Source organism: Alligator mississippiensis, chromosome 5, assembly GCF_030867095.1.
Source record: "Alligator mississippiensis isolate rAllMis1 chromosome 5, rAllMis1, whole genome shotgun sequence".
Taxonomy (NCBI): Eukaryota; Metazoa; Chordata; order Crocodylia; family Alligatoridae; genus Alligator; species Alligator mississippiensis.
The window spans coordinates 174,508,670-174,536,448 of record NC_081828.1 but is presented as its reverse complement, the minus strand read 5'-3'; the positions used below and the strand labels follow the sequence as shown (position 1 = coordinate 174,536,448).

Here is a 27,779-nt window from a genome sequence, read left to right as displayed (position 1 = left end):
ATTTGATTGAAGACTATCCAATATTCCATAGTACTGAGGTAGAAAGTAATTTTCCATGTTAAATAGTTATAGACTTGAAAACATAATTGAGTCCTTCTTCAAATGATGTTGCAAAGAGAGTCAACCTTTATCTGAAGTCATAATCACACATTCATTTATCAGATAAAATATTTCCCCTACTTATTAACATTCTTAACCTTTATAAAGCCCCAGAATATATTTGAATTTCATATTAATTTACAAATACAATCTCACAAATATTCTTGTAAATAATTCAGTAAAAAAACATTAGCTCTGAGATTCTGTGGCTTAATAAAATGTTATTTCTGCTCCTCTTCTTTCTATAGCTTTGTAAAATTGTCTTTTCCAATTGAAAATAGCAGAGAACCTGAGCTATACTAACAGTATTTTATGAAGGCAAGAGAAATACAGTTCATAAATGCTGTTCCATTCATAAATTCACAATTCACAGTCTAGAATAGGGGTAGGCAGATATTAAAATTAATCAAGAGGCTTTCATAACATTTATTTCAGAGATCCATGAGCTAAATCAAATGAATACATGCTACTACTTTAAAGTAAGAAAAAACCCTGCAATCACTATACAGCTGGATATTTCACTGCTGAAAGTCTCTGAGATTTCACAATGCTGTAAAAATACCGTAAGAGGCATGTGCCTTTTCAAAAGCAAGAATATTCTAAAGTCTACCATACTAAAGATAAAAGATGAGAGGAAATACTGTACCAGTTGGATCAAAGTCTGGAAAATAATCTGGGCAATTCTGAGCTGTGACTCTTCCAGCAGGTGTATCATCCCAACACAACCATCCATCCCAGGTTCGATTACAGAACAAACCTATAAATTTAGGAAGAATTAAAAATTTAATTTTTTTTTAAACAGCATAACCCTTTCTATTCTACTCTCCCACTTTATAATGCTGCCCATTTGTTGCAGTTTCTAGATTTGTTCTTTCAGTAAAAAACAATTATCAGTACACTATGACTTGTATTCATTTATACTTGGCATTGCTGTCTTTCTTTATACTCACCATTGTGCCCTATAGATAGGGCCTAGTTTAAATCATTATTTTGCATTTTTCATGAAAATCACAAAAACAAGCGATTCTCATGATAAGTGTGATTTGCAATTAAATGCCACGATATGGCCATTTCATAGCATTTTGTTGCAATAACATAGCTCCTGCAGGCTGGGAAAAGCATCCCCCATCCAGTAGCAAAAGCCTAGGAGCCCAGGGGAGGGGAGGAGAGAAGTGGGGGAGGGGGGGGTAAAAGGGACAGGGAGAGGAGAAAGCTTGGAAAACTGGAGTGTTGGGGATGGGGGAAGAGAACACACACAGAGAGAAGTAAACAGCCTCTCCCCTAGTTAATGCCAGTGTCATCTGCCAAACCAGACCCTAGCACCCCTAACCCTCTATGTCCCAGCTTTCTCAACTGGAGGAGCAAACAGCTCCTCCCCTACCCATCCCCAAATTCTCTTCTCCCCCTGTCCTTTCTGTGACCTCTTCCTCCCACCTCCCCTGGGCTGATTAGGCTTTTGCTGTTGGCTATCAAATGCTTTCCCCAGCTGGCTGCAGCCATCAAAACAAACAGCCCCCTAATCTGGGTGTGAAAATGGTAGCACCCATCATGATTGGGCCACAATATTAGTGAGCTGGGCCTGCAATTTAAACCAGGCCCTAACTATATGGCCCAATTTTGGAAACCCAGGTGTCCTGAATCAAACTTCTACTGCTATTCAGCAAGGCTCTGAAGGACATGATTACCCAATTTTCAAAACCACAACCAGTAACATGAATAATCTCCAGTCACACATGCAGTCCATTTACCTTCAATTGCTCAGCAGTCCTCAAAATCAGGCCTCAGATGGTTGAAGTTAGAAATTTAAAAATGAGGCACCTACAACTAAAGGCCATTTCTGATATGCAGGTTTCTACATTTTTGTTTCAGTATTAAAAAACTAAAGGCCAGCAACCCATTTATTCAGAAGTCACAGTCGGGCTGCACTGCAGGCACAATCACAGATTCAACATTGTGAAGCCTATGGACTATCTGGTGTGCAGGACCAGGTCCTCAGTCAGGCTTTCTCCTGGATGTTCTGGGGAATGCAGATGGCTGCTCTATTACTCTTTTAACTAGTGCACTGTATAGAGACCTGCATGCCAGATTAACTCCACTGGGTAATGCTGAATTGCAAGAAGCAGACTACATTCTTCAAGAAGCAAACTTGAAATGGAAGTATTCTTTCCTCCCCAAGACTCATTTGAGTGGCACTAGAAGGTACCTGCTTATGCTCTCTAATAGGATTGTACTCAGTCACTGCAAAGGAGCATGAGGAGGAAGAAAGGGTGCTTGTACACAAGTGTGGAGGCTGCTCTGACATGCTATAATTGATTAATCGAGTCTGCTGGAGCATGGTAATTACCATGCTCCAGCAGCTTCCTGCATCTCATGTATCAGTGTCTCTGGGCTTCAAAATGGCGGTGGGGGCACTTAAATGAAAACTCATTGAATGAGCTTTCATTCAAGTGCCCCCACCGCCATTTTGAAGTGTGGGGACACTAACACACAAGATGCTGGGATGCTTTAATTAAGAGCCACTTTAATTAAAGTGCCGCCCCTATCCCTGGGGCATGTGTAAAAGTGCCCAAAGATTCTTTTCCTTTCTTCCTAGGATGCATGTCGATTTACACAGGATTGCACACAATTGACACCAGAGCCTTGTTACCTGTTTCCTGCAACAAGACTCTGTCAGCAGTTGTAGCTTAGCAAATAAGTACTATTAAAATCTATGTCTGGTTTTTAGTGTTCTATCTGTTTTATGCAGGAGAAAATTATTCACCACTATGGTGCTAATAGAACACTCACTGAATGGAAAGAGAGTGAAAAAATACTTCTTGACTTTAAATGTGCCTTGCATGAATTTTGCTATGATTGTCACAAGGAGGGATTTTTAAAAACTGCAAACAACAGGTAGAGTCCTAATATATGCTGAAACCAGGCCCTAACAGGCCTGAAAGTTAGCAGTTTCAGCACCAAACTTCCCTTTGTGCTTCTGAAATTGTCTTCCAATGACCTAAATCTTTCTTTAAAAAACCATGACATTTATAACAGATGTACAAAGATTTTTACATTTTTACAAGATGACAGATTGAAAACCTTGCAGCAGTAGTTGTTATTTTAAGATAGACATGCTATCTAAAAATGGAAAGTTTTAAATATTACAAGTTTAATTTTCAGCTGTGATTTACTGTGCAAAATTTCTTGGTATAAGCACTATTTTCCTCATTTTGTAAGAATTTTTGTATATGTGTATTTTCTTCTGTTGTCAAGACAGATGTTCTAAGCTACTTGTTCAAGTTATTAGCAAACTATTGTTATTTCAGTCAGGGATAGAATCACACAGTTCTAGTTGTTTTTTCCTTCAAGCATTCTCCTGTTCTCCTCCCAGGGTTTGAAAGATTTGAAGCATCATTTTGTGAAATAAAAAGAGAAAAACAGCAAAAGCAGAATGCATTTTAAGCATGTTTGTGAAAGATACTGAAATCTGGGCTTTGTAGGAAATTTCTATGCTTAATTTTTAAAACGGATGTTATGTCTTGACATGAAATACAGTGTTGTTGTTTGATATGCTCTACAGGCTTTCAGGGAAAATAACATGACAATATTTTTTCCCACCAGATACATCAAGTGTACACATATAAAGTGATAAAATGGAATCATAGAAAATTGGGGTTGAATGGGACCTCAGGAGGTCTTGTAGTTCAACCTCTTGCTCAAAGCAGGACCATCTCCAATTAGATTATTCCAGACAGGGCTTTGTCTACCCGGGTCTTAAAAACCTCCAAGGATGGAGATTCCACAACTTCTCTGGGTAACCTGTTCCAGTGTTTTACTACCCTCCTAGTGAGAGAGTTTTTCCTAGTACCTAACCTTTACTTTCCTTCTTGCAACTTGAGATCATTTCTCCTTGTTCTGTCATCTGCCACCACTGAGAACAGTTTAGCTCCAACCTCTTTGGACCATCCTTCAGACTGTTGAAGACTGCTATTAAATCCCCTCTCAGTCTTCTCTTCTCCAGACTAAATAAGCCCAGTTCCTTCAGCCTCTCCTTGTAAGACATCTGTCCCAGCCCACTAACCATTTTTGTTGCCCCCTGCCAAACTCTCTCCAATCCTTTCTGTAGTGGGGGGCCAAAACTGGACACAGTACTCCAGATGTGAGGAGTCCTCTACTTATCATAAAGGGGACTAATCACTTCCCTCAATCTACTGGCAAGGCTCCTACTAATGCAGCCTAGTATGCCCTTAGCCTTCTTGGCAACAAGGGCACACTGTTGGCTAATATTCAGCTTATTGTCCACTGTAACCTCCAGGTCCTATACAGAAATTACAATTTGAATAGAATAATACCTGCCACAGAGGAAAGACAATTTCAGAAATATAAACTAAAAAATACTTTTTTTGCCAGAAGTCACTCAGAGTGGTTTTGTGTGCAGTGATTCATAGCCTCAGAGCAAAGGGAATTTAGGTTGCCTCTGCTGCACCAGTCACAAGTTAATTTGGGGACTGGAGAGACACAGACCTAACTTAGAAAGACCTGGGCACCTATCTACATTATAGCAAACTCCCAGGCTGCCCTAGGGACTTCAGCAGTATACAGAATCTTCACACCTTTTCACGTTGAGGCTTCACCCTCTTGCCAGGCTGCCTAAAATACAGCTGGGGGGGGGGGGGCGGTATCCTCTTCTCCTCTGCATGTCATCTTACAGCTCTCATCTGCAACTCCTGTACTAAGGGATCCTTCCTGTCTGCACCCAAGATATGTAAAGTCCTGTTAAGCTAATCCAGCCCTTTTATGGGATGTCAATGTCTAGAGTAAGATTCTTTTTTATGCAAGCTATATTGGAACTGTTATTCATCAATGTTGGAAAAAATCTCAGTTTTCTCACCATCACCCAAGATCACCCTTCTAAGAAATAAAAAAAAAAAAAATGTGTTTTGAATCTAGCCAGTACCAAATGTCATGGCTTCAGTCTGGTTGTCAGTCTGAAGAATGCATGAATTGCCAGTCTATACCAGACAGTTTCCATGGTATAATGATTATCATTCTGGACTCTTAATCCAGTATCTGAGTTTAACTCTTGTCCTCTTAGGAAAATTATGAAAGTTCCAAAGAGAAATTCCTCTTCTAATGGCCACAAAACTTGCTGGACCCCTCCTTTTGATTCTGCACAGTTCCATCCAAATCTAAACTATATGTCTTCTGTGCATGCTCCAAAGTGTTTTAGGTGGCATGTCTAGGTGCAGCATGAAACTCAATTCCTTCCAAAGTTCCCCAGCAATTCACATTGTTGCTTAGTAGGTAATTTGAATGCTGCTGAAGTAATCAGTAATTTGAATGCTGCCGTGCATGGAGAGGCTTCTGTTGATTGGGGGAAAAATATACACCTAATTCCCACTGGTAGCATTTCATTCAGCTTGGTGTTGATGTCTATCTTTTTCCCACTTGCCTAATGGCTTGAAGATTTGTCTAGGTAGTGGGAGGATAGGGTTCTTAGGCCCTCTTCATCTTGAGGGAATTCAAACCCACATCTCTTACCTTTTTACCCAAAAAACTATCAAATAGGCAAATGCCCCTCTACTGAAGCTAGGCTACCAATACTGCAAGGCTTATGGGACCAGAAAAGGAGTAAATGAAAGTGATGTTCCTGTTATACTGTAGTTACAATATGCCTCTTTATTCTACTTCGTGCAGCTAGGGTTATTTCTGTTTTTTAACCAATGCAAAGCACATAAACAGTGCTAACAACAAAGGGAATTTCATAAGCACTATGCTCTAGGAGTTCAAAATGAGCGTAAATTATACAAGGTCATGCAGGTCATGCATCCAAACCCTAAACTCTGGAGAGGGGCAGGAATTCTGGCACATCTCTAGTGTTAGCATTTCCTGTTGTTTGCCTAAAGGTGCCTCTGAACTTACTGAATGATCTTTTGGAGGCGTCTGTGAGTCCCTAGTCTCTATATAAGGTTCCTACACACCTAAACCTGAATTTAGGTACCTGCAAACTCCCTCCATTGACTGTATAGGAATGCTAAGTTCCAAACTGGGTCTGACTGACTTGACCTTTGGAGCAGGGAGCCTAATGTTTAAACTGAACAATGCTTTAGTATAGGTGCTTAAGGAACAATACAAATCTGAGCAAATGTCAGACATCTAAGTCCCAGAGAATCTTCGGAGTTCAGACACAACCCTCTGCTTAATGATTCTTATTACTTATCTTCGTGTGGCTCTCTGCTCAGTATCTGGGCTCTCTGAATTGCCCTTCAGAGATGTCTAACTACCTTTTGACTCCCTACAGAGCCTATGAGCTCAACCGCATTTCTTTGACACTTCCTAGGGTCTGGCACCTAACCTTTAAACATGCTTAAACCTAAACTGGACATGCCTGAAGAGGCCCAATCTGGATTTTTTTCCATAAATCTTTGTGCTGATACAGTTGGTGCAAAATATTTAGACATTTAGAGCCCAGAAAGATGTCATATAATGGACCAATTATGGGAAAATAAGTTGAGGGAAACGGATAGATTGACATCTATATTTGAGACATTTTTATTTATATTTTCTCTCTGAAGTAGTTGTATGAAAATTACTGAACTGACAGTCCTAGAAATAGACATTCTCTAAGCATGAACAGCAGCAATTCAAGTCTCACCGCACTGAGTCAACAATATGCCTCATTTATGTGCCACAGCAATAATCTCCAGTGGTGAGAGGATAATTCACTTCCACCAAGTACTCCAAGGCCTTTCCTTCCTGAGACTCATAAAAGGGTGTTAAATTCATGTAAAGTCTGTTAGTACTAACTGGAAGGGCTAACAGGAAGACTATGCATCAGCACACAGAAGGAAATGTTCCTTTACAGTGATAAAGAAAACATATCAATGTAGGATCAGATGTTTTTCTCTTTTTTACCTTTCTTTCTATAGGGAGGAGCTCTGTTCATCCTCTCATAGCATTTGTACTGTGAATCTATTATCTTCTGTCGTATCGCTGTGTTTTCAGTTACTACAGGCTCTAATGTAGGATCAGTATAATTTATAGTAGAAGTAAGACTTGGAGCCATTCTCTGTACAGAAAGGAAAATCTGTTAATTTAAATGAGTAAACAAGGAGGCTAAAATAAAAAGCATGAGGTGAGGTTCAGAAATCTCTATAAATAACTCTTACTTTATCTGCACACATTTAGCATTATTATGGTCTTTTACTTTTGCAAAACAAATTGTAAATGCAGTAGTTTTCCTCCACCATTACCTCAGGATTTTTATCCAAGTTCTTTTCTTTGGAAACATGGTAACATAAGGGATCATTAAAAGCTTGCTAAGAACTTAAAAATCTGTATTTGCTTTATTGGTGTACAAGTACCATTTATGGATGTCCCAGCCTGAAATTACATCTCCAGAGGTGTAACTATAAGTTTTGATTCCCTTAGCAAAACTTCAAGAGGAAAAGGTAAGGTGGGGTGGGGGTGAACACCCTTTTGTTGCATCTGTACCTCCCCCTCCAGTTGTAGGAGTGGATCTGGAAAAGCCCTGTGCTGCTCAGCTATAGAAGCTGGGTGTTGGGACACTGCAGGAGTAGCCTTGCACTTACCTGCCCTGGGGGACTCAAAAGACCCCTGCTGCTCCTGCCATGTCCCTACACTTGGCTTGACTGATGGCTAGGCAATGCAGTGCTGTTTCTGCTTGGCTTCAAGGATTGGGCTTCTGCTGTTGCACCACTCCAGCTTTGAAGGCTGAAGTAGAGTGAAGGGAAGGGTGCTTGCCCTTGGTTCCTCTCTAACTCTGTTCTTGCCTAGGAAAATGTTCTCTAGGGACAAAGGTGAAAGGGTCCCTATGCTTTCAAGGATTTCTTTGTGTGACCTTCTACTTTTGTACTTCTGTCCTTAAGTCATCATGGTCTGGTACCAAGGGCTTTGTAGATGGCTTTGAAAATCAGACAACTTTTATTTAAGTGCTTACATTTCACAGTCTTTACACTCCTAAACCTAGACTTCTCAAGAGACTAGCCATAATGTTGTTTTTATAAAAATGAGTCCTTTTTACTGAATTTCTGTTTTCAGTAACAAAACATGGACTGAACTTTCATTTAAGGGCTCTCAAGGGTGTACCTCAAATGAGGTCTGTGGCATTCATGGGACTCTCAATGTGTGGGCCTGCCAGGTTTTATAATATTATCTGATAATTTAAACAAGTACTTGGAGTTGCATAAATAGAAATCAACACTATTTGAAATTACTTTTTTTGTATCAGCCTAATTTTGCAAAAAAAAAAAAAACCTCAAACAAAAAAACCAGTTTCCTATTGTCTTGTTACTTGCTCCTCCAGTAATACCATGAACTCTTTCTATCAGGTTTTTGTTTCATTTACAAATACTATTATACCACCATTATAAAATATATAACATGGATGCATTACAAAAAGCAAAGGGTAAATTTTAACAATCTTTTGCCATTTCTTTTGAATATGAGATCATAAAAATGTAAATAAAATTTGCTCCAATCTAACCTCCTCTGCTAATGGCATCTTAATTTTCACCTGCGGACAATTTCTCTTTGAGGGCTGGGCGACAACTTGAAGGCAGTTTACTTACTCTATTGAAATCATTGCTTGAAATAAAGAAGGTGGAATCAGAAGAAGGAACATATTTTCTTGGGAAGTGCTATTTGATTCTTTTTATTTAGCTTCTTTTGCTATATCCATTGTTGAAGTATGATGGCAGAATAGTTAAGGTATAGTGTCAGATACTTAAGTTCCAGCCCTGGTCAGGACTGAAGGCTGACCTCAGTCAGCTGAGATATCAGTGAGTATTTGGCCATTCAGGCTGGTTAGGCAAAGCGGAAAGATATAATGTCAAGCACTCTCTCATGTGTCATGGGCTATGGGAACTGGTGTACCTTAACTATGTCAGTCTGAAGTGCTGTTTGGGTGGATTTGTGACTACATCCAGCACTCAATTAATGAGATGTTTTGATCATCTGTTTGGATGCTTCTGTGAAGATGAACGGAACTGCTTAGAAAACCAGAGTCAGGAATGCAGGACCAAGTGTATATAGTTCATGAGGCAAATGAAAAAAATCAGAAACCAGATCAGCAAACCCAAAATCAAGCAACAGGAAGAGTGGGCTTCTAAATGAGGTCCACATAAAGGGCACAGGGCAGAAGGGTAGCTCCCTGCTGTAACTCATGTTTTGCAGGAAGTGTTCTGAGTTAAAGGATCCCCCAACCAAACACAAGTTCACTGTTGGTTCCAGAGGGGGAAAGAAAGAAGAGGGAGCTCATTCAAGAATTCCCCAGCTAGTGCTGGAGGATGGGGTGGATGGATTGGAGCCTCCCCACCTCAGGGTTGGGGGGGGCTCCAATTCATCCACCCCATCCTCCAGCACAAGCTGAAAACTCCCGAGACTGAACTCCTTCTGCTATCACCTGGACAAGGGGGAAGAGATCAACGTTGTATATCTTGACTTTAAAAAAGCCTTCGATCTGGCATCCCACGATCACCTCTTGGCTAAACTGGCTAACTGTGGCCTCGACCTCACCATGATCCGCTGGCTGGGGAATTGGCTCCACGGTAGGACCCATAGGGTGGTGGTCGACGGGAGCCAATCATCTTGGTGCGCTCTGACCAGTGGGGTCCCTCAAGGCTCTGTCCCTCAAGGGCCTATACTATTTAACATCTTCATCAATGATGTGGACACTGGTGTCAGAAGCAGACTGGCCAAGTTTGCCGATGACACCAGACTCTGGGGTAAAGCATCCACACCTGAGGACAGGAGGGTGATGCAGGTGGATCTTGACAGGCTCATGAAATGGGCAGATGAGAACGTGATGGTGTTCAACACTGAAAAATGCGAGGCTCTCCACCTTGGGAGGAAAAACCTGCAGCATGCTTATAGGCTTGGCAGTGCTACGCTGGTTAGCACTACAGATGAAAGGGATTTTGGGGTCATGATTGACCACAAGATGAACATGAGCCTTCAGTGTGATGCTGCGGCTAGTAAAGTGAGCAAAATGCTGGCTTGTATCCATAGATGCTTCTCAAGCAAATCCCGGGACATCATTCTCCAGTTGTACTCGGCCTTGGTGAGGCTGCAGCTGGAGTACTATGTCCAGTTTTGGGCTCCACAATTCAAAAAGGATGTGGAGAAGCTTGAGAGAGTCCAGAGGAGAGCCACGCACATGATCAGAGGTCAGGAAAACAGACCTTATGATGAGAGGCTGAGAGCCATGGGGTCTTCAGCCTGGAAAAGCACAGGCTCGGGGTGATCTGGTGGACCCTATAAGTTTATCAAGGGTGCTCATTAGGACACCAGAGCACCCCAACAGATGACAAGATCGATCGGTCACAAACTCCGCCGTGACTGATTCAGGCTGGACATAAGAAAGAACTTCTTCACTGTTCAAGCCCCCAAGGTTTGGAATAGACTGCAACCGGAGGCGGTTCAGGCACCCACTTTGAGCGCCTTCAAGACACATTTAGATGCTTATCTTGCTGGGATCCTATGATCCCTGCTTTCTGCCCCTGGGGCAGGGGGCTGGACTCGATGATCCTCCGGGGTCCCTTCCAGCCCAAATGTCTATGAAGTCTATGAAGTCTTTCCCCCCTCCCATGCTGAAAACAACTCCAAGGCTGAGAGTCTGCTCAGACGTAAGTTACTGAAGCTGCTCCGTTTTGTAACGTCTGCACCTGAACTCTCATGAAATGAGGGTTCAGATTTTCTTGTGATGGGGCCCTCTTATAGTGCTTTGCAGTCATGTACTTGTTTGGTCACAGCTGTAGAGCATTTTCAGGGGCCAGATTGGGCACACATTGTCACTTCTGTCTATACTCATAAAGACACAGTTGGAAGTGAAAGGTCCATGGCCTTAGGAGAGTATGACTCAGGATTTTGGCTTTACTTATACCAGTTTTACATTGGTGTAAATCTACTAACTTCAGTGCTTCCATGAGGCTACTCTAAAATATTCAGTTGCTAAAGCAAGTCTCTGCTTATTTTATTCTGCCCATCTATCCATATAGCCATTTAACTTCAAATTAATAAAATATTCATTAAGAAAGGACGGCTACAGCAGGATGTGAGGACAGAGTGGAATGCCAGAATGATGATAGGGCCACTACGTGACCTCCAGAGCACACCATTGAGGTTTGGGAAGTTCTGAATGCAGAGCCCCTGGTTCTGTGCAAACCTTATAGTTTCCTTTTCCTTACACAGATGATTAATAGGTAAGGGAATGATCTGATCTTCCAATCCGTTTGGCCAAACATGATCAAAATCAACTCAAAGATTTGCAGTGCCAGGCAGGATAGGAAAACTTATGATCCCAAATTATAAACAGTGTTAAAATGCCATTAGAGATAACTAGAAAAGTTAAAGGACAAACATGTGTATATGTTAGAATTTTAAGTTCATATTAAGTGGTTTAAAAATCTTTCCATTTTTTTCTAACTTTACCTAGAAAATCTTTTAAGCATAATTTTTAGAAAGGAAGTACATTCCCCAATGCCCACATAGGACAGAAAGGTATCATACCCTGAAATAAAAAATAAGACATTTCAGCAGAAAAAATGAACTAAAGGTATTTTTAGCACATGAAGGCATAATCATTTATTATTGTAATGTAAGTTTAAGGGTGGGGGGGGTAATAGTCTCTTGTGAACAGTAAAATTTTGAGAATTAAGACTTTTTTTCTTAAAAATCAATTATATCAACTGCCGCACATAAAAGGACACATTCAATTTAGAGAAGTAAATGGCTAAACTCTTTTTCGATGTATAATTTCAGGACAACATCTGAATATATATTTGGAGGGGCAAAGAATGGATAAGAACCGAGTCCTAGTATGTTAAATATTTTTGGTAGTTAGCACATAGTTTTTAAATTAAATAAGTATCAAATAAGACTGTGTTTTGTAGTCATTAGAGGATAAAATCCCTGGCTCATTAAAGTCAATAGAAAAACTCCAGTGGATTTCACTAGGCCAAGATTTCATCCAGAGAGATTAAAAGGGAGAGATGATTGTCATTAAATATGAACCCTATTAGACACAGAAACTGCTTTATGGCATACTATAAAAATTAAGTGTATTGGGATACAGATTAGAACATTAACATTTTACTACAATAGTCACAGACAATCAGTTTTATTTTTTCAGTATTAGCAAACATTTAAAAGCCAGATGTACAGATATTTCCATATGTGATCAAATATCAGATGTGCTATATACAGGTGCTTGTGCATGTATGTGACTAGTATTACATCATAAAACATCTGATTTGTACATGTACAATAAATACATCAACAAATAAATTGGATATGTGCAATTTATGCATGCAAATATGAAGTGTATTTTTAATCTTAAAATCAGATTAAAAATTCCAGCAAAAAATGCAAAACAAATGTTAAGGGTTGAGAGATGAAATGTGAAACATACATTTCCAGTCTTTTAATGTTTTCTTTTGTGACTAGCAGCTTACACTTAAGCCTCCATTGTAGCTTTTAGAACTGAAAATGCAGTTGTTTCTACTTACTTCAGTAGGTTCAGGATCAGACCCTAAACTGTTGGGGCTTAATCAATCAAAATATGAGTAAATTTTGTAATTACCTCATTTTATTTCATCCTTTATTATTTATTATATTCCTGTTGTATCATGCTTCTTAATTTAGTGGTCTAGAAATGACATATAGGAAAGAAAGATTTCTGTATCTTTGCTCCAAATAGCAAGAAATGTCAAAGTCTCTTGGAACAGGTAGAGGAAATGACAATGTCAGGTTTTCTCTTTCACAAATATACAGTCCAACAGAAATATAGAATAGCAGAGGCATCGCCTCTGCCCTTGGGCTGAAATGTGGTAATTTACAGTTGGAGCACTGTGGCTAGGCATTTTTGGAAATAACCTTAAAATATTATTTTCTAATGTAATTTATGCCATTAAAGAAAACTAACAAATTTAAATAATCCATTATTTCATTAGCAGCTACAGTACTGAATGAAGAAATGTTCCCATCCATCAGCTATTTTAGATGGAAGTATGAAAGATAGTAAGTGCAGTAAAGTAGAATATCTTGTTCATGAAAATAATATTTTTTATTAAAGAGAAATAAATAATCCACAACTTAATAATCAGGATATATGGTAAATCTTGTGAGTGATCAGTATTATTTCTTCTGAAGAAAACTGCTTAAATGATGTCCCATGCAGCAGTTTAGCAGCCGTACATATGATGTCACTCCTAAAAGTCCAAGTAAATGACGTCATACATACGACCACCAAGCCACCACGCAATAAAAAGCTGTTATAAATAGATGAATTATCATTACAAGTAGAAAGAACCGAGTGCTGGGAATTCTGATGTCCTCTTTATACCTAGAATTGGTAATGTTGTCCAGATGAAAGCAATTTTGATTTACTGCTTAGTTTTGTTAGGAATTTGTAACTATAGTAAAGTTGTCCATTTTCTTAATCAATGTAAGATTTTCCCCTACATACAGTACAGATTCCAGATAAAGGAAACACGATATATAGGTGTTTCACACAGTGCTGCATGTTATAAATAAGCATCCAAAAAAGTATCCACTATATCATCAATGCTTCTAAAAATATACAAGCACTGTATAAACTACTGACTTTATGTGACATTTAGAATCAGAATATATATGTTATGCAACTTTGCTAAATTAAATATAGCAAATTAGAAACCTTTAATGTTCTGTCTGAGGCAACTATTATTGATTTGGGTAGCTTAAAATATAATGTGAACCTTTTTTTTAAGATGGTCATATACAGGCTCTGCTTTAATGGGACACTGAACTTCTATCCTTCCTTCCATTCCAGCCTTCAATCTGAGCTCAGGACAACCCAGCATGGTTGCACAGGCCTTGAAGAATCTGGGCAAACTGCTCTTCATAATCTTACTAATATTATGACAATGGAACCCATAGAGCGTGCCTTAAGGAAGGCTTTTAATACATGTATGCAATACAGTGAACATTGTTATAATCTTCTACACTCCCCCATATTTACTGAGTATAAGAGATTTGTGAGGAACTACCTAAAATTAAGTAGTTTCTTTAAACATTGCATATTAAAATTCTTCTTACATGTAACCAATGTTAAAGCACGTTAGAACCTCATTTTTATACTGTTGTTCCAAATGATTTACATCACTAAGATTTGCATCACTAAATTTGCCAACTTTTTAAACAAGCAAGAGATTCTGAGCAACAATATGTGAAGATGTCACAATTTTAGGGAAAAATAACTCTTCTCTTCCTTAATATTTATTATAATTTCCTTCTAAGGAAGGGGTCCAGTACTGTAAGTCCTGCTCATATGAATTAATCTACTTACATGAGAATACAGCTGAAACCATGCACTTGGATTAAAAGAATACTATAAAAGCTGTGAATGAAATTCTAATTGGCCTCTTATTGCAAGGGACTTTTTAGGACAATCAATTGTACAATGACATTATTGCTTTACTTTATACATTTTAAAAGCATATCAAATGTGACCAAAGCTCTTTGACCACCTCTGAATATGATAATCCAACTTTGGAAGTTCAAGCACTCTCAGTAGGAAAAATGCCCTGATTTTTTTCCTGCCGCAGCTTGAAAATTAGTGTTGAAAATATTCTCACCAAGTCTAAAACAACAAACATGTATTAGTCTTCAGAAAGGCTACCTGATGAGGAAGACACAGAATTGTGCCTCAGTCGCTTACATTTTGCAGGCAATATAGCTGCAAGGGGAAATATTCTTTTTAAAACAATATTCTCAAGGGCAATACAACAGATAACCAAACTGCTAAGAATCCATAGAAGGAGAAATGAGTAGTGGAGAAAATGATGTGTTATCCATTATTACATTTTATTATAAGAGGACTTCATATACTAAGGAAATCCAAGTAGGTCTATTTTCTTCTAAATATCTAGGCAAGGGGTGGAATTCTGTTCTAAACATCTTTAAAGCATCTGCTATATTACACAGTGGGCGTACCTATATGAGACACTTTACTTGAGATTAAAGTAAATTACTGCACAGTAAGCATCCCTGTCTACACATGCAGACTTACTGAGTGTGTCTACACGTGCATTAGATCTGGGAGCAGTTTACTTAATAGTAATCTACTCACAAGTAAATGCTCCCAGGCAGGCATACTCATGTGCAGGGAAGTAGAAGCAGATTTGCTAATGGAAGCAAACTGCTCCCACTTCCTGGGGCCCAGCAGTAGGCCACTGCTACCACCAGGGGTAGCTGTAGACTGTAGGGCCTGGTAAAGTGCACTAGGCCAGGAGACAACAATCTCCTGGCTGGGGCTGGAAAATTGCACCCTGCTCCCAGGGGCTGCCTGCTGCTGTGGCAAGGACAATGTCCCCCTGTCTCAGAAGCAGTGAGCTTCTGACCCTGGCTCTCTGTTTGGGATCAAGGGACTTGGAAAGAGCTGCAGGGGAGGGGAAGATTCCAGCCCCAAGCCCCAATCTGCCCATGGGGCAGCTAGCAGCTAGCTTACTGCTAGCTCTTCAAAGGAGGATCAGGGCAGGGAGCTAGGACCTACACCACCCTTGCAGCTCTTTCCAAGCTGGGGCAGTTCCCAGACCCTGCTCCGTAATTGCAGGGCAATAGCTGGGGAACTTGTTCTCTGCTCAGCTCCATGAACATGGAGCTGGGTGGAGAACAGGCTGGGGGAGCCTGTTCCCCATCCAGCTGCACACTCACAGAAGGAATGGAGTACCGACTTAGAACTAGAAGAGCCCAAGCACCATATGCTTTGCACCCTCCTGAAATTTACTTTTATGCTAGGGAAAAGCTTTAAAAGCCAATTGCTTTTGAAATCTTGCACAGTAGAAACACCAACAAAGTGAGTATTGTAGAAAAGAAAGTTGGGACCCTTTGCTTACACATAGACCACACAAAGAACTAGATAAATACACAACAAGGGATCCTTTTCTACAATCTAAAAGGAATTCTGGGACCCATGATTATTGCCAAATATTTTTCTACACTTTATATATAAGCAGGGTTCTGGAAGGTGCCCTTATAAAAACAGCAGCATGCATCTGTGTGCCTTGCATTTGGAAAATACTCTTTCCTCGGACTGTTATTTGAATAGTATTCAGAAGCTTAACTGTTTCATTGGGAAATGCATCAGAATTTGTGTGGTATACATGGCATCTACATAGATGTCATCCTGATCTTGGGGAAAAAACACCAGAAGGGTATGATCAGAGACTTTGGACAATTTTGGGGTAGCATTAAAAAATAAAAATGTAAACCCATGAAATATATATACCTAGGAGAAAAATTAACCCAGAAAGGCTGCAAGATGTATAGGAAGATGACAGTAAGGCAGGGGTGGATCAAGGGGAAAGGGGGAATGAGGGTTGGTGGGACAGTCTTACCTCTTTTTGATTCCTGCTCCTCTTAAAGTTTGAAACAAATTGCCAGGAAGGGACAACTACATTTCTATTCAGGTGCAGGTGATGGAGTTAATTGACTTCATGGCTATTATTACCCCCTTGGTTCTTGCTAATCTCTTCACTCCATAGGTGTAACACCTCTTGATCTTCCACTAATCAAGCTATAATTTTTCTACAATTATCCTGTTTATCTGCTTCTAATAAGGGTTCTCTGCTTACCCTTCAGCATGTCCAATAAAGGCATGTTACTACCTAGGGATAGGGGGATAACAGAGGAGAGAGTAAAGGACAGTGGGGCACTTTGGGACCATGATGGAGTGCTTAGGGGACCCACGTGTTGTGGTGGAGGGAGCAATTCTGTCCATGGCAGGACTGGGAAGGAAACAGCTGTACTCCCCTGGCACCAGATACTTGCCCCACTCTGGAGTTGGTAGTCAGTCCCCCTACCCCAAACTCAGTTATATTTGTTTTTACTTCAATCTGAAATTGGATAATATAGCCATAGGCCCCTAGTATATTAGCAAAGCTTCTAAAGTTTTTTTAACTGGAGAAAAACATGAGTAATGTGATGATGCATGAGACCACCTGCACTACCACTTTCAATATTTTAGATCTACCCATGTAGCAAGGGAGGGGCTTTCACAAACAACTCTGCCACAACAGACAAGGAAGCAGAAAAAAGATTCCTCAGGATGGCGAAATATCCAGGGACATTTTCCCCTCATCTTGCAGCCCAAACCAGTAGCATGAGAACAAAAACTGTGCGAAGATGCCCAATGAATGTGGGCATCTTAATAAAGCATTTGAGAAACTAAGGGTAGGAACAGATTTATATTTGGAGTGCTTCAAATCCAGCTCTAATTTGAAGTGGATTTAATTTGTAGCATGTTAGGACTATAAAAATGCATATTCCCCTCCCAACTGAGGCATTTCATAAGTGCCAGACTTCATTCTGTTGCAATGCTCCACAACTATGAGGCTGGTCATCAGGCATCTCAGCATGCCGTTTAGTCACAAACCCCAGAAGCTGTTGAGGACAGACAAATAGAAAAAGCAAATCCCTGTGAGTGATTGACACTCAGGCTTCTGTTCCTTTATGGCACTGCAGGCCAGTTAGTTTCACCTCAGAAAGGCTAGTCAGTTTTATGTGCATTTCCTCCTTAGCAGGACCAAAGAATGGACTCCTACCATCTCCTCACCCTCCAGTTTCTCATAAAGAGCCAGCTTTGAAGTATTGGATCTGTTCTCCTGACTTACAAAGTTATGCTCTTCCAAATTGTCTGCTAGCTGGTATGCCAAAGCAGGGCAGCTGAAAACACCACGACCCTCGCTGTGCCATGTGACCGCATATCTGGGGACTAGATTCCAGGGGAAGAAGTATTAAAGAATGGCTTTCTCTGGGACCACCTCCAGACTCCATATAACTATTTCTGAGCCAGAGACCCAAACAGTGACAGGTAGAAGCAAACCGTCATGAGGATCTGGATGAAGAGCCATTTCAGCAGAACTTCAGGATAAGCAAAGCCATCTTCCTGGGTAGAGATGTGTGCTAACCTAGCCCTGTCACTCCAGAGACAAGCCACCAACATGAGGGTGCCTAGGACTGTGGAGAAGAAGGTGGCAATTGCCATCTGGAAGCTGGTGAAAACTGATAGCCTCCCGTCTCTTTCAAACCATTTTGGCCAAGGTAAGCCCACAGCTGAAGCAGCCACTTGGGAGAATTGTTGATCCATCTAGAAAGTTTTGGCATCACGCATCCTCTGCCAATCCAACCAGTAGGATGTCATACCTGGATGTCCCCTGATAGGGTTTCTTAACAGCACTGGCATCATCTATGGCACCTATTTCACCATGGCCCTTAGCACAACAACAACAAGGGTTACTTTTTCATCATACTTACAGCAGGGGTGGGCAAAATATGGCCCATGGGCCAGATCCAACCCACCCGGCCATTCTATCCAACCCGTGGGGCACCTAAAAAGTTTAAAAGATTAATATTTATCTGCTCCTTGCTGCCTGTCAAAGATGACAGGAGACAGGGGCAGTAGGACCCAGGGGAAGCCAGGAGGACTCACCAGCAAGGCCAGCCCACCCCTGCCCCCCCCCCAACTAGAAGTCTCTGCCTGACACCACTTTCCCTGCACATGGCTGGCCGCGGGGCCGTGCCAGTACCCTGGGGCCAGGAGGCAGGGGTGGGGAGTGTGTGCGTGTGTGTAGTGAGAGAGGCACACAGTGTGTGTGTGTGTGTGTGTGTGCGTGTCTGTCCATCCATGCAATGCGGGAGGGAAAGACAGTGTATGTGTCTGTGTTTGTGTGTGTGTGTGTCCGTGCAACGAGGGAGGGGGAGAGAGAGGTAGAGAGAGCAATGAGGGAAGGTGAGTGAGTGAGTGTGTGTAGTGAGGGAGAGGGAGAATATAAGTATGTGTGTGTGCAACTGTTCATAGGGTGAGTCCCACATGCACACCCCACCATACACATGCACCCACACCCCCTTTGCACTGGCATACATGCAGACACACACCCCAGCCACCCTCCCCACCACAAACCGCATACCCACCCACACCCCACATATTCACATACACCCGCATTCTCCCTCACCTCACACCCACCCCCACACCTATCCACCCTCCCCCACATACCCACACACCCACAACCCCGCACAAATCTATACCTACCCCCCATGCCCCTACCCCCAACAGGTAAGACTTCATTTTAAACTGTTGTGCAATCACCTCTGTGTGCAACACACAAACACATGTAAATCAGGACAAAAATATTTTTTGAAATTAAATTAATGAATGTTGTAGATGTTCATTTTTTAGAATAAAATTTAGTATTTTTCTGGTTCTGAGATGGCAAAAACCCTTGCTGAAAGGAGTATTTCTGGGGGCAAGAGGAGGAACTTCTGGTGGCAAAGGGTAGGGGTTAAGGGGTAGGACTTCCAGTCCCAAAATGGTGACTAGGGGGTGTTGCACCCATCAAGGGATGGGGCTACCCATGCAGCCCTTGATAGCTTGCCAAAACTCAGTAAGTGGCCCTCTGCCTGAAATAATTGCCTGCCCCTGCTGTAGAGTATTGTGGACCATTAAATATAGTTCATCCACATGAACACTGGGACTCCTACATGGTGCCCCTAATGATGGGGGGAGAGAATGCCAGTGGTGCTCCTACAAGATAGTTGTAAGGCTCATTAATCTCCCTCTTGCTGCTTGAGGACATGGATTTGCTACTCCTCCAGTGGTTCATGAAAGCTGTACCAGAAACTTGGGTGCCAGGAAGAAGCTCTTCAATTACTGGCAGAAGCCTGCCTTTGGATGCTTTGAGTCATGGTGGAGGAGCAAGCCATGTCAGCCCCAGATTATCATTTTAGCTTAACACCTGCAGGGCCAGCAATAAGACCGTCCTAAATGCATAGGCAGCAGAGGCTCAAAGGTGACCAGCCAGCACCAAGCCTCTCAAGCATCACAACTGTCATGGCAGTCTCAGGATACTTCCAGTGGTGCCGGGCTGTAAGGCAGGAAGGAGGCAGCGCTGTGTAAAGCCCAAGGAAATGGAGACACCACCTCTATTATATTGTTCTGACTATATGTCTATATTTCTTTTCTCCAAAGGACCCATGAAAATAATACTCATCTTTTACATGGAGTCAACTTAAAATTGGGCTCCCTCTGCAGCATTTTTATGCATGCAGCAAAAACACCAACTCAGAATTTACTTCAGTGCAGTTTTATTTTAGTATTTTTAGTTTGCTTAATTCTGAGTCCTTTTCTTGGTTATGTGATTCTTCTGTGGGATTTACTATGAGCAATGGGAATTCAAGGTCTTTATCTTTAGTTACCAACTTATATTCAGAAAAAAATTCTGAATATGAAAATGTGAGGTTTTCTTATGTACAGGGTTGGATTATAGTTGGAACAATACAGTACTTGTTTTTAAACCAAACAAACTTTTTATTAAGCATCTAAAACATTTGCGTGCTATTGCTGTGCTCTTAAAACAATATGCTCTGCACATTTGGTGTGGAATATAAGGGACTTGCTACTTGAACTGTAGGAAGGAAAAGGGAGAGAGGTGTGCTCTCTGAAAGTGGCCCCCAAGTGGCCTAGCCCTGCCATTATGGGCTCACAGATTCCCCAAGGAGAGGGAATGGGCCTTGAGGCTTGAGTGATGGCTAAGCATTCTGTCCTATTGTGAAGAGGGATCAAAGGTACTGGAGTCTCACTTTATACTGCTTTCCCCTGAAGAGAAATGGCTCAAGACCTTAGAAGATCAAGAGGTGTTATTTGTGACCCCAAATCCCCAAGTCCCCTGGGAATGACACTGTCTTGTAGCTCCCTTCTGTCCCATCCTGTGGCCTCTCAGTATGGAACGCTGATGGGGGTGTCCTGGCTGAAATACAGGACTGGAGAAGCACCGTGGCCCACTGGAACACAAGGGCCAATGACTCATAGACCTGGGCTTGTGGAGGGTAGTGATGCTTCTTGAACAGTGGTGCACAGATCTTTGTGGTGTACTGGCCTGAATATAGGGGGCAAAATAGAGCAGAGGTTAGATGCTCTCCATTTGCTGTTTATGCAGGACTATGAGAGACCACTGTGTCTCCATCTTGATGTTGAGGTTCTCCAGTGGCTTATCTATGTTAGTTTTTGGCATATCTATACCAAAATCTTTGGTAGTGGTCTTAGCATTCTGCTGTATCTGGAAGACAGGAATGTGCCTAACCTGGGGGACACCAGAGGCTTACCAGGTCAGCATACCTATTTTGGTAGTTTTCAGTTCTTATGCATACCAGATCTGCTGCCACAGATCTGCTCTGTGAGGGTGCTACCAGGCCTGTAAGCATCTTCTTCATTCCCCTGCTCCTTGCTACTTTTTGATCTGCATCCTTGGGCCTTCAAAGGTAGCATCTATGACAGCAGCTGTGGCTGCAGGCATTGATCCTGGAATAAGCATAAATAGACATGAAACTATTGTTAAAGTTGCCTGCCTTGGTGAAGTGATGAACTCCAAACATTTTTGCATTTCATCTCAGGAGCCTCTGCACATTTGCTGAAGTGGAGTGTTTGATAACAGGGGGTTAGTATGAGAAATGTTTTGGAAGTCTAAATGTAGTATTTGGTACCAGCACAACTTCAGTACCGTAACAGTATTTTGTTCTATTACCATTCCTCTCCAGAGCATAGGGGTCAACCTGTGGGAGGGGCTCCTTTCTTGCATTGCAACAGGACATTTTTCAGAGATAAGAGGGTGTTGGGCCTAGTTTTACCGGCCACCAGGGTGTAATTTTATTATTCTTTTTGTACTTAAATGACTCTTATGTAGTTATGTAGGTAAATTTTTGGCACTTATAGTTTGCAATTTTATTACCCATGCAGCATGGATATGTAAGCAACCATGTGGCTACTGGAGGCTATGTGCCTATATACGTAAACTGCAGGGGTGTGTGGCAGAGGCGTACCTGCTTTGCAGCCATGGGCTTCAGCCATGAGAAGGGGGAAGGTGGCCAGAAGCTAAGGAAGTAACTCTCTCACTTGCCCCCACAGCCACCACAGAGTCCAATGCTGGGTGACAATAAAACTTCAGTCACCTTCCCCCACTCCATGCAGCTGGAGCCCATAGCTGCTGGGAGTTTCAAGCTCTTCTGCCTCCATTTTGGCACTCCCTTCCTCTTAGGCAGCACCTGGGGCTTTTGCCCCCCTCGCCTGCCCTACTATACTACTGAGAGGTGGTAAGGAAGAAGACACTAAAGCAGGGGTGGGCAAAATGACAGATCTGGCCAGCAGCTGGACTCCCTTTCCTGACAGTCCCTGCCTGCGTCGCTGCAGCCAATTTCCATAGAGACTCCAGCAGTGGCAGCGCTGTGACCAGGATTTCCACGGAGACTGCCCCCAGCAGCACTGGTAGGATGCACAGCTGGGCAGGGAAGAGCTCCGCAGCTGGGGCTGGGATCTTGCAGTGGTACTAGCATGATCCAGAACTGGGGCAGAGCACCAATATGTTGCCTGCACACCCCTGCCCAGGCTGTGCAGGCAGCAGACTGCAGCTCTGCCCCAGTTCTGGACCATGCTGTCACTGCTGAAAGATCCCAGCCCTGGAGTAGCTCCCCGCCTAGCTGTGCATCCTGCCAGTGCTGCTGGGGCTGCTCCCCCTGGAAACTCCAGAAAAACTGTCACAGTGCCACCACTGCTAGGGTCTCCAAGGAAACTAGCTGCAGTGACACGGGCAGGGGCTGCTGGGAAATGGAGTCCACTGCAGGCCTGATCCAGCCCATGGCCCAGAATTTGCCCACCCCTGTACTAGAGTGTTCCCATTATTCCACCCCTCTCTCCTCAAAAAAGGATATGGCATCTTTCCCTTTTTTGCTTCCAATCAACCTGAAACCTACAAATCAATCTATCCACCCATGTCACGTGGGCTTCCAACTCTGACATCTAGTTATACCTCTTGCTTCCCAAGGCATGGTCCTACCAGATACCAGAGACCTGTGGGTCCAATCATGCTGCAGGCCTTGCTCCAAACAGGCCTCAGGGTGACTAGACATTTGTGGGGAGAGAAAGAGGGCTACTGATGGCACCCTTTTGCTCACCAGTAGGCTTGGCATTCTTGAAAAATTCTCTCCAAGCATGTGAGCCCTGGGAACTCAGTTGACAAGGGCAAGATGGTTGAAGGAGATCATGGCAGGAGAGTTGTATGGAGATAATGGCAGGACATCCAGCAGTGATGTTGAAGGGATGCCTGAGATGCTGTTCCTCCCTAAACTGCCACCCAAGCTGTACCAGCCATCAGGACAGTACATCTTCTACTTAACAGCCCCAAACAAACGAAGGGACACCCCAGGATGCTTTGTTCCCATTTGGGTCTGCATCTTGGCAGGGGCTTGGGTTGGAACCTTTTCAGTCCTCCAGGTCCATGTTATCACTGTTGTTGGACAGTTTTAGCTTCTCCCCTGAGTTGATTATAAAGCAAAGCTCTATGGAGTCATTTTCCACAAGGATCTGTGAGAGCCCTTTATAGTACAGGCATGCCACCTGTCCAGCATGTAAAATATGGTTGCCATGATAGTCTCTCTTGTACTGCATTTTGGCCCCGCACTGATGCCACCCATGGTTGTGGCTGTGAACTGCCATCTTTGCTGTGATCTGCTCAATGGCTCTTCCTGAGGGACTCTTGAGTGCTACTGGCTACAGCTGGAGATAAGGCCCATAGCCTCCAGTTGGTGAAGGATTTTGCAGACACAGGCATTTGGGGTATAGGAAGGGTGGTGTGGTTGGTTGATTGGTGAGTGGGTGGGTACTCAAAAGTGTGTCCCATTTGAGAAGTCAAGTTCTTGGGGTGGTGGTCCAGAAAATTAAAAAGGGTAGTAGAGTTGGGAGTGAGTCACAGGAGCATCAGGTTAGGGCTGTGGGGCCAGGGACAAGAAGCAGTGTACTGTGTGATGCTGGCAAACTGACCAATTCTCTATCATGTGCTGCTGGAGGGTGCAAACATAACACAAAGCACTTCAAAGTTGTTCAGGTTTCATCCAAGGTCTTTTCCATATGGTTAGAGCACATTTATAGCTTTTCAGCGCTGTGTCATCTGTGTCCTCACTTTTTAGAGTACCTCAAAAGGTACTTTGAGTACTACAGATGTTACCCTCTCCATACCCAGAGGGAATTAATTAGAGAGCCCCTGTCCTAAGTTACTATGACAGTAAGCATGGAAGCAAGATACATACAGACATTTCTGAGGAGGGAATTGGCACAACCAGAATTAATGGATGCTTCTTCATTTGACAACAGTAATGCAGACAACAGTCACCAGATGACAAAGCTAACCTATTTAACAATGTCTTTGCCTCCATTTTTCTGAGCAGGGACCAGGTCATCCCCCCCACCAGGATCCCTTATGGTTCCAGGGGAAGCACAGCCAGGCCCAGGGTCAGAGAGAACCTAGTCAGGGAACTTCTGGTGGGACTGGACGTGTTCAAATCAGCAGGTCCTGATGATCTCCACCCCAGAGTGCTGTGGGAATTGGCAGAGGTCATTGCAGGACCCCTGGCAGAGCTTTACGAACACTCGTGGTGCTCTGGTGAGGTGCCAGAGAACTGGAAAAGGGCCAATGTAGTCCCCATTTTCAAAAAAGGGAGGAAGGAGGACCCAGGAAATTATAGGCCTGTTAGTCTTACCTCAGTCCTGGGGAAGCTCTTTGAGAAAATTATCCAGGTGAACATCTGCGAGGGGCATGCAGGGGAGTGTATGCTTAGGGGCAACCAACATGGGTTCATTAGAAGCAGGTCCTGTCAGACCAACCTGGTGGCCTTCTATGACTGGGTCACAAAATCTTTGGATGCAGGTGTCACGGTGGACATAGTCTTTCTGGACTTTAGGAAGGCCTTCGATACTGTATCTCACCCCATTCTCATTAAAAAATTAGGAGATTGTGGTGTTGATGCCTACACAGTCAGATGGGTCACTAATTGGCTGGAGGGCCACACACAAAGAGTGGTGGTGGACGGGTCATTTTCGACCTGGAGGGATGTGGGCAGTGGGGTCCCCCAGGCTCGATCCTCGGGCCTGCACTGTTCAACATCTTCATCAGCGACTTGGATGAGGGGCTGAAAAGCACCTTGTTCAAATTCACAGATGGCACTAAGATGTGGGGAAAAGTGGGCACTCTAGAAGGGAGGGACAGGCTGCAATTGGATCTGAGCAGGTTACGGGGTGGGCGGATGAGAATAGGATGGGATTCAGTACTGAGAAGTGCAGGGTACTGCACCTAGGGAGAAATAACCAGCAGCATACCTACAGGCTGGGGAACTCCCTTCTCATTAGCACAGAGGCAGAAAAGGACCTTGGAGTCATTATAGACTCCAAGATGAACATGAGCCACCAATGTGGGGACGCAGTCAGGAAGGCTAACCGCACTTTGTCATGCATCCACAGATGCATCACAAGCAGGTCCAAGGAGGTGATCCTCCCCCTCTATATGACATTGGTCAGGCTGCAGTTGGAGTACTGCGTCCAGTTCTGGGCACTGCACTTCAGAGGGGATGTGGACAACTTTGAGGGAGTCCAGAGGAGGGCCACTTGCATGATCAGGGGGCAATAGGGCAGACCCTACAAGGAGAGGCTACGAGACCTGAACCTGTTCAGCCTCCACAAGAGGAAAGTCCCTGTTCCCCTGAGCACTACTGGGAGTAACAAGGAAATAACAGCCATAAGTTGACGGAGAGTAGATTCAGACTAGATATCAGGAGGCACTACTTCACAGTCAGAGAGGCTAGGATCTGGAACCAACTTCCAAGGGAAGTGGTGCTCACTCCTACCCTGTGGTCTTCAAAAAGAGGCTAGACAATCACTTAGCCAGGGTTGTTTGACCCCAGCATTCTTTTCTGCCCATGGCAGGAGGTCAGACTTGATGATCTGCTTGGGTCCCTTCCAACCCTACCTACTATGAAACTATGAATGCCATTCACAGCAGTTTTCACAGCACCATGAAGCACTTCAGAGACCATTCAGAGACTGATAGGTTAATAGATTGGCTATAAGGAGGCTGATAGACATCAGAATATTTTGACAAAGTTCCTATTGAACAGAGGATTTTATTGTACATGGTTTAGCTAGTATTATGGGAGTGCTTCTTTATAAGGTAGCAACTGAGTTCTGGATTGATAAACTTTGAGGCCAAGTTAGCAGGAAGCATGTGACAACTGTTAAAGTGAAATACGCAGTCTCACCTTGCACTCCTCCTACCCTCCACCAGTACCATTATTAATCATTTAAATCTTGTCAAGTGAAGTCCAGAAAAGGCATTTAATCAATCTGGGAGGTGCTCAGTATAGAAATCAACATACTGGGAATGTCTACACATGATGCTACGTCACTGTAGCAATGCACCATGGTAATGTAGTGCCCATGGATGTCTACACGTGACCAGCAGCTACTTTTCCGTAGCGGCATGCTACAATGGGGGAATGTGCCGCTACAATGAAGTAGCTGCTAAAAATAACTGTGCGCCACATGTATGGCACAGTATAGGCAGTACTATAAGGAAGTCCCATAAAGGAAGTACAACACAGTAAAAATGTTTTCATAGAGCAATGTGTAGATTGCTGCCTCTTAAAAAATCATATTCAAGTGCAGTATATTATAACTAAATACAAATAACTATGTTATTGAAACCAAGGTCAGGATATTCAAAAGCTAAGATGTTCAGAGTAACATAACCCAGACACATTAGATATAGTGAAATGGAACATGTTATATGATACAAAATTAAGAATAAATAGATGAAAACATAATTTAATTGAATAGGTAATAGCTAGGCTGAATTTACTTAGTTTCGGTTGCTAAAAGCAGATTAACTATCATTATGTTGCTAAAAAAAAGTTAAATCCACTGGTAATATCCAGTGTCCAAGTCTCTAATGACTAACCAGATTTTACTGCAAATTTCCAAAATTATAACTCTCTGTATCATAGGTATTTCGCAGATAGGTAATTGTGGAAATGAAAAGGCACATGAACCATGTTCTCCTTTGTCTTTCACTTCTGTATCACCAAGAATCATTGACCTTAGGGCACATCTTTCATATGAGATCTGTTCTTACAGTAGTTTTATTTATTCTTGTTTTAAGTTTTTATTGATAGGACACCCGCTCAGTGCCTTTTCGTGCATAACAATAATAGCATGACCTTTTAGAACATTTCTTTAATTTGCCAGAAAAAATAAGCAGTTCATTTTTTTTTTTTTTTTTACTTACGATTAGAAGTATAATCAGTAAGAAGCAACTGTGGGTTGTTTTTTCCATTGTGGATTCTTTCTGGGGAGACACACCTTTGCTGACCCTTCTGGGAATTGAACAACAATAACAAAATATTAGCCTTATTTATCCATGACCAACTGTGACAATTTCCCTGCTTGTGTATGCCTGTGTGTGTGCGTGTGTGTGTGCGCGCACGCGCACACACGCACGAGCATGTTAAAAAAGATTTCTGATTTTAAAGTTGTGTGTGTGTGCAGATTGTATACTTTCATTTTGGTCTTTTTCACAGCTTCCACTTTCCTACAACTAGCTCAAGTTATTAGATTCCAACTAGCCCAGCATGTGCATGTAAGAAAAACTGGATTGAAAAACAGCAATCAAGATACCCAGAATGACTGGATTACCAGTGTAAATCTATTGGCAGTTGATGCATTGTTTTAATCTGAGTTTTAGGCCACAGCTATATCCTGACAGAATTACTCAAGTATCAGCAACAATAGAACTTCAGTCACACCCTATGAGAGGCTAATTAGCTTGAGT

At 42.5% G+C, this 27,779-nt stretch overlaps 1 protein-coding gene across 3 annotated transcripts in view; it reads right to left on the bottom strand.

The window, feature by feature from the left end:
• Positions 1 to 27,779, bottom strand: part of CALCR (calcitonin receptor) — a 321,285-nt gene that overhangs the window by 130,824 nt on the left and 162,682 nt on the right. The window contains exons 1-4 of one of the 3 annotated variants that reach the window (XM_006267472.4): positions 27,237 to 27,317; positions 21,251 to 21,433; positions 6,994 to 7,147; positions 746 to 856 (exon numbers count right to left, since the gene is read on the bottom strand). In XM_006267472.4, the coding sequence (XP_006267534.1) occupies positions 746 to 856; positions 6,994 to 7,144 (262 nt within the window). In that variant the 5' untranslated portion in view covers positions 7,145 to 7,147; positions 21,251 to 21,433; positions 27,237 to 27,317. Of the gene's footprint in view, positions 1 to 745; positions 857 to 6,993; positions 7,148 to 21,250; positions 21,434 to 27,236; positions 27,325 to 27,779 lie in introns of those variants that run through there. The other 2 variants (XM_019498115.2, XM_019498116.2) reach the window with 2 other exon arrangements.